This window comes from Cynoglossus semilaevis, chromosome 13, assembly GCF_000523025.1.
Source record: "Cynoglossus semilaevis isolate Cse_v1.0 chromosome 13, Cse_v1.0, whole genome shotgun sequence".
NCBI lineage: Eukaryota > Metazoa > Chordata > Actinopteri > Pleuronectiformes > Cynoglossidae > Cynoglossus > Cynoglossus semilaevis.
Window position 1 is genome coordinate 8,789,330 of NC_024319.1, and position 7,631 is coordinate 8,796,960.

The window sequence follows — 7,631 nt, forward strand, 5'->3', positions numbered from 1 at the left end:
AGAGAAAAAGCTGGAGAAGGGAGAGAGGAGGGAGGTACAAAATCTGGGGGTAGGCAGGCACAGGGTGGGGGGAGGGCTAAAAGCCAAGAGCATTACATCATCGCTGGACCAGAGTCAGAATGGGAAGGATATGAGTCAGTGGACTGGCTGCACTCTCTCTCTCTCTGTCTCTCTGTCTCTCTCTCTCTCTCCTTGGAGCTGAGCCAAGATCCTTGTGTTTGAGTCCCTGGTCCTTGAGTTGGCGTTGGGACTGTGAGGACTGTGAGGACAGTGAGGACTGTGAGGACAGTGAGGACAGTGAGGACTGGGACAGTGAGGCACAGTGAGACTACAAACTGTAGGATTTGTAAAGCTTTCAAAGCACCTATCAGGAGGGCCCTGGGTTTGAGGTGTGCGCCCCCCGCAGGGCCCTGGAAAAGAGCTGCGGAGGATTAAGCAGACAATGGGCGGTTGTCGGTTCTACTCCATCAGGGAGTAAAATATCAGATCATTTAGAGAAAATAAACTACGGACAAAAACAGCTCCAAGAGCCAAAAGGAAGGGATTTGGGGAGAGCGCACTGATGTCATGGTGGAGTGAAGGTGGGTGGAGGGGGTGGCGCGATGGTGGTTTGTGGGCGGAGTCTGTAGAGGAGAGCTGGGTGGCTCAGAGCAAGGCACACAGTAATGTGAGAGTCCAGGGTCAGGGCTGCAGAGTGTCTACCTGCTCTCCCCCAGGGCCTGCAGTCCAGGCTATTATCAATCCCCTCAGTGGGGCCACAGCCCATCATTATCCACGTACACACACACACACACACACCCACACACACACACAGCTTTATTTGTGCAAATGTACCACTGGGCTCAGGTCCTGATACAAAGGGTCTTGTTTGTAAATAAACACAAACACAAACACAACCCTCCATCGTGGTCTGTAGTGAGGTGTTGGAGGACCAGAGGACGGTAACAACCAGGAGCAGGTCAGCTGGAGGAAATTCACCGTGTCAGCGGTTTGAGAGATCCATCAGAACTGGGTATAGAACCGAGCGAAAAGGAGCAGATGGACTGATGGATCTTTAGGTTCAAACCAGACTACGCTAAGCTAAACCGTTAGCATGCTGCTGAAAACGAACGGGCCCTGGTCAGACTCCATGACGTTTTGACCACGTGGTTGCAGGAGGAAGCACTTTTATATTTAAGAGATTCTGAGAAGGAAGAAAATAACATGAACAGACGCAGTTTGTGAATCAGGTGACTGTCAACAACCAATAAGAATTCAGTTTCCTGCAGGACAACATGAACTAGCTCATCAACGAGGAAGGGATGGATTTGTTTACATTGAGTCAGAAGAATGACTAATATTTGTAAGAAAAAGTATGACAGTGTTATATATAACATTAGAAGTTTGTTTTTTTCACTAACTTGTAAAAAAATTTTTCATAGTTTTTGCATAAGAATAAAACAGAATTTCTCCACTTTTGCATTTTGGAAACTCGGGGACTACAGTTGCTTTGTTTTTTTGGCTCCTTGGAGGGAGGCCCACAATGTTAGATGTTGAAAACCTGTGGCCTGAGATCCACCGTGTTGACTGTAGCTGTAGCAGCGTTAGCCCTGATCCTGACAGCCACTCTGAAACAGACCATAGACCTGATGGTAACACAAAGACACACACAGAGGGGGGGAAAACTGTAGACAAATGTGAATTCTTTAAAAGACTGGATTTCACAACTTCTCATTCGTGACCAGAATCCACCTTGAGCTGCGTTAATCCCCGGAGGAACTCCGTCAAACCATCCTGTTGTTTTTACTCACTCCAAACAAGACGCTTGTGTTCTCCGTGCGTTTGTCGCCACACGGTTGAACATCGCTAACAGACAGGGATCAAGTTCAGAGGGTTAAGCTGAGTCCCGACCCTGTGCCAGAGTCTTACTCAGACATCCACCAACAGACAGTTGAAGATTCATATTTTATTTTTATTTTTATCCAGAGCTGTTACTTATTCCTCTGCTCTCTGTCTGTTTTTAATGAGAATTCCAGCACTAATAATGGATTTCACTGACTGGGTATATTTTTGCATGAGAAACGTCTTTCCCCCCTCTAATCTAATAAAGGATCTGGCACATGTGGCCCTTTATTCCTGTAACTCTGTATTTTATATAGTTTATTACGAGGACTTCCCGAATTAATTTGAAACGTTCACGTAAGAGTTGAAAATGAGCGGGTTTTCCATAAAAGTCACTGCAGCCGTCTGCTGACAGGACGGTACAGACTGACAACAGCAAAGGTTCTGTGTTTAACAACATATATCATTCAAACATATATATATTTCAATTTGTATTTTTCTATAAAAATAATCCAACTATTTGTCTCGATATTCTTCATTTAAGTCCGTTTCAATAGTTCTGATGCTTTCTTTCAATTTTGGTTCAACATTCATAGATTTCTGATTTTAAAAACTGAGGTTGAGAAGATTCTGAATGAATAAAGTGAAACATGAACCAACGCTTGACACGGATATAACAGAAAAAAACGTAAGCAACACCGACAGTGTTCGTCACGACATGACCACGGCTAGGTCTTTGCTGGTGTTGTGGTCAAAGTCGGGAGATTTGTGAGAAGGACATATTTATATTTTGAAAAGCAGGCACTTAACTTCAATATATACGTATAGATACATATATAAAAATATATATTCGAAAAATATATGTGTATATATTTACATGCATATATTTACATATACATAGAGTATATATGTACACATACATATATTTACACATACTGTATACATGCATACATATAAATAAATATATGTACAAATATATACACATATATGTACTGTATTTGACTCTACGTGTACATATATATTCAACTATTCCTAACATTTGTGAAAACAGTACTATTCATAAGTTTTCTTCAGGCGTATCGTGGTCTTACGGACGTCGTACTCTGATCGTTCCTGTCATTGACTTGGGTTTGAAGGCAGAGGGAAACGCGGCGCTGGTGTCGTGTGCAGCCACATCGACGCAGCTCATTGTATTTTCATGACTTTTCCCATGTGGAACTGTTTGGACTTGCAGCATTGCTCAGATGTCAGATGTGCCTCTAAATGACTATGATTGTGATAAATTGGGATGTTAGACAGGAATGACACGCAGCGGGGATGGTAATGGGCCTGTGTGTGTGTGTGTGTGTGTGTGTGTGTGTGTGTGTGTGTGTGTGTGTGCAGAGCAATCTAAAATGTCTGCAGAGTAAATGCACATATTTAGGCCTAGACAAATACCAGTATTTATTCAGGTGGGAGAGCATTGGCTGTGGTACACCACCCCCACCTCTCAGTGTCACTGTAACCCAGACTGTGGTGTTTTTACTGCATTATGTTAGAACCTGTTGATGGAGGGAAGAAGAAGAACGATAGAAAAGGTCCAAGGAGTTGAGTTGGAGTAGTTTAAAAACGTTATAAATATTTTATAAAAATATATAGACTTTTGTGTTATTTCTGTTTTTATTTCAATATATCTGTAAATATATTCACATATATTTGAATACTTTAACTCATAATTATGGCTGTTGCTATTTCTATGTATATATTTTTTATGTATAAATATAACCTTTATATTTATATATCTTTTTGTAGCTGTTGTTTCTGCTACTTCTACAAAGTCTTTTTTAGTTTTTTCTATTTTTTTTTACATTTTTAAAAATGTATTTTTTTAGTTGTTTAATATAATATAATACATTAGCAAATGAAGCATTAGCTGTAGCTCTAGTCTGATGATTTTTTTTTTTGGGGGGGCAGATTCTACATTTAGAGAACCATGTTCCTTGTGGTTTAGATGTGGGCGTAGCAGCACCTTGCAGCTGGGAGTTGGTGTTCTTTCAGGGAGGGGTTCGGTGGCAGTCGTGTAATGATGTCACCGTGTGACAGATGCAGTGGTCTGGATGTTTGGACGGCCGCAGCCCGGACAGCCACTGACTCAAACAGAACTGAGCTGAACGGTGGCCGGCGCTCCGAGCTTAACGCTGGGCCTCAAAGGCTGTGTGTGATTCAGTGATGTGGGCATCAGTGTGGAGAGCCCTGTCGTCCACACACGTTTCTGTGGTCGCTCTGGGAGACTTTTTCCCACAGGGCTTCCTCCACTGTTGGAGTTTGTAAATGCGATTCTCCCCGTGCACATCACATGTGGTTGTTATGACAAATATTATTCAATTAACTTCACCATCGTCGTTACTCACCCCGTGTACGACGTGAACCCAGCTGGTTTAAAGAGCATCCAAAAGCTCTCAAGATGTTTCAGCTTTCAACTGGAGCTTAAACACAGAGGCACGAACCCAGACAAGTAGAAGAAGAAGAAAAAAAAAAAAACAATGAAGGAAGTCTGGAAAAACATTTGTTCTGCATTAGCACAGATGTGAAATGAATAAATGCGTGAAATTACCTTTAAGAACTGAGAGCATTTTATTTAAGCAATCACTGGCAGACCAACCACAGCTCCGAGCTTGGTTTTTGTCTAACGCACGTTTTTCAACAATCACACGTCCAATGGTGAAGCCACAACCTTCAAAGACACCACTGAAGTATTTGTGACAAAATACATTTTTGTTCTTTGGTTTGGAGAAACTTAAAAAAAAAAGAAAATCAATACACAGTCTGATGAGAGGAAAAGTTGAAGTAAAAGAATTATGGAAATTATGGAAATAACCAAACTATTTCTCTACGTGTTTCTCATTTAAAGACCAAACTCTCAGTCAGAGATTATTATTTTTTTGTCAGGTCTAAGGTTGAAATCCAGTTCTTTTCAAATGTTCTTCCAGTTTTGGGAAAAGAAAGCCGACGTCGGACGGAGCCAAATCTGACAGCTGTCTCATTACTTTGATTTTAATACGATTCAAAACATTTAAAACATCAAAGTAAAGAATACAATGTTTTCTTCGATTTAGAGACATCATTAATAAAATACAAGTTTAGAAAATTCAAATTCAGATAATTAAATACTCTTTAAAGACTCCTGTCCTTTGAACCGGTTTGTTTTCTGATGATCTTACTTTTGTTGACAGGTTACATCCTGGTCAATACCCTGGTTATCAGGGTATTTTAACCAAAACAATTCCAGTCAAGCCTAAAAAATGTGTTCTCTGGGTCACTAAGGTTCTTTGAAAACTATTTTAGGACAAGGTCACACAAAGGTCAGCTCAATTGTCAAGATCACTTCTCAGAACACAAACTTGAGTCATCTCTTAAACACCTCCACTTTACAGCAGGGGTCGCCAACTATATTTGTTGGAATACTTTGCGGAACAAACAAAAAAAAAGTCACATTTTCGTCTGATGTTTATTTTGGAATCCAGTCATGGGCCGGATTGTACAGTTATCATGGCCAGATTTGGCCCACGGGCCGGCAGTTGATAGAGAGAGAATCTGAGGATATTTACTTGATGTTGACCTGTTGATTTATGAACGCCAATGTTTTGATTTATTTTTCCATCAAAGATGGATTTCACTTCTCCAAAAAAAAAAATCAGAAAAATGAAACACTGCTCTGGCCAGTATGACTTCTTCTCCTCTTCCTGTTCCCGCTCGGTTTCACAGCCTCAGTTTTCTCTGGCTCCTCTAACCGTCACATATCAACAAACACGCTGATAGTTTATTTTAACCACCCTCTGTATTCCATACACACACCGAATGTGTGTTTATAACACACTGCGATGTGGGCTCCAGGAGATAAAAGGAGTGTTTAGTCCAAACCACATGTTATTAAAGATAATTACAGCTGTGTTATTCTATGTTATCAATCACTTTTCATACATTTACGGAAGGTCACAGTTGGGATTTTTTTTTTTTTTTTTTCATGTCCGAGGTTATAATTAACACTGCGGTGTTGCTTGTTGAGTTCTGTGTTATTGTATGACACGTGTGTGTGTGTGTGTGTGTGTGTCGTCAGGCCTGTGCCCGGGTCTCTGTCCTCGCTGTTGCATCTACGAAACCGACAGAGACAGCCTCTGCCTGCCTCCATGCCTGGAACACTGCCAGACCCGACCATGCCCGGCTCCTCGGCCGTGCTGATGCCTGTGAGTACAACAATGGAGCACAGACACACACATTCACCAACCGCTCCACTCACGCATGCACAGGGAATCTCTTTCACCCATGCAGTAAATGATGACAACACACGAGGAGATTTTTTTGTTTCCCTCAGAAAAAGAACAATGTGTTACTTAATATTTTTTATTCATTCTAAGGGATGAAACCTGTGGTTCACAGCCCTCTTCACGTCACACTGTCGGGAGGGTCCGCTCCAAACAGGCGAACATTTGAAGTTATTGTCGCCCTGAAATGCAAAACGTATTTTCTATATTTCTTAGCTTACGGCGGAAATAGTTTTGGCAAAAGTGACATATATTATTATTATTATTGTTGTTGTTATTATTATTAGGAATATCCGATAATACTTGTTGGCCAATATTAGCATTTCAGTTTTTCCTCGGATGATGAAAATACGATATTAGCATAATTTCGTAATGTCGGTAAGATCGTTATCATTTTCTTCCTCCGATAAAAATCCGATAACACACTGCCAAATTAGCTGGAGTCGCACTTACGATCCTGAGACGTTTTGGGGGCAGACGGCGCTGAGACGTTTACCTCAGTTTTGGGGACGGCTGCATACATCAGTATCGGTTGATATCAGAATCGGAAATTAAGTGTTTGGACAATATCGGGAAAAACAGTTAACATCGAACATCCCTAATTATTATTATTATAAAAACAGCTCCAGTGTAACTGAAGTTATGCTGGAGCTGTTTTTGGAGCTGTAAGTTGCACCGTTTTTTACATCAGTTGTTTTCATTTAGTAGTTACTGTTGTATGAAGTGTCCTACATCGTCTCCTCCGTCTCTTATGGTTTATTTTTTTACTACCATGAAATCCTTGCTGTCTTCTCCTGAGTAAAACCATGTGGACACACTGATGTTCTGTGGGCTGCTGTGGGCCGTGGTTTTCACTCTGATCCTGGTGAAATCCTGCTGCAGCAGCTGAACATCATTCACCTTAAAACACACACGTGTGTGTATTCTCTTCATTTTGGTTTCTCTCTCCTCAAATTTAATTTGTTGCCGATGGAAAATGCAAATAAGTTCACGCTACAGACGGGAAAAAGTCAGGCGTCGAATTTGATGATGTCATCGTTTTAGTGTGTGTTTGTAGCTACTTTGTCTGCCTCAGTGTGGATTTTACGGTTCTCACCACCAATATTCCAACTTGGAATACTGCGTCAAAATGAAGTATTTAGCAGAGACACAGGTGAAGCCTCACACTGGGAGCAGAATGACAACAACCGGCCGGAGCTGGACGTATCAGAATCCTAACGATACAACATGTGTTCTGGTGGTAACACAAGACCGCCCATGTTTATTGTAAAGGGAGAAAAAAGAAAAAGATTCCATGTTTATTAAATTAAGAGCTAAGCGATTTTCGGGAAGATTGACGGTTCAGGAAAGGGGTGCAGGTCTGGCTGATATTTTTACACAAAACACACTTAGTGCAATTAAGGCAGTGTGTCACTGACTCGGTCGGAGTCTCAGCGGACGGTGGGTGGGTGTTGGGGGTCAGGGAGGAGGGTGGGAGGCGGTGCTGGGAGGGAGGCTCAGAGACCAGCA

General features: G+C 41.6%; 1 protein-coding gene across 7 annotated transcripts in view; it reads left to right on the forward strand.

The window, feature by feature from the left end:
* Nucleotides 1-7,631, forward strand: part of creb5b (cAMP responsive element binding protein 5b) — a 48,098-nt gene that overhangs the window by 18,657 nt on the left and 21,810 nt on the right. For all 7 annotated transcript variants that reach the window (XR_003051577.1, XM_008323379.3, XM_008323381.3 and 4 more), the window contains exon 6: nucleotides 5,918-6,044. Coding sequence is in view for 6 of the 7 variants with exons in the window: in XM_008323379.3 (XP_008321601.1) it covers nucleotides 5,918-6,044 (127 nt within the window). In the remaining variant the exon portion in view is untranslated. The remainder of the gene's footprint in view (nucleotides 1-5,917; nucleotides 6,045-7,631) is intronic.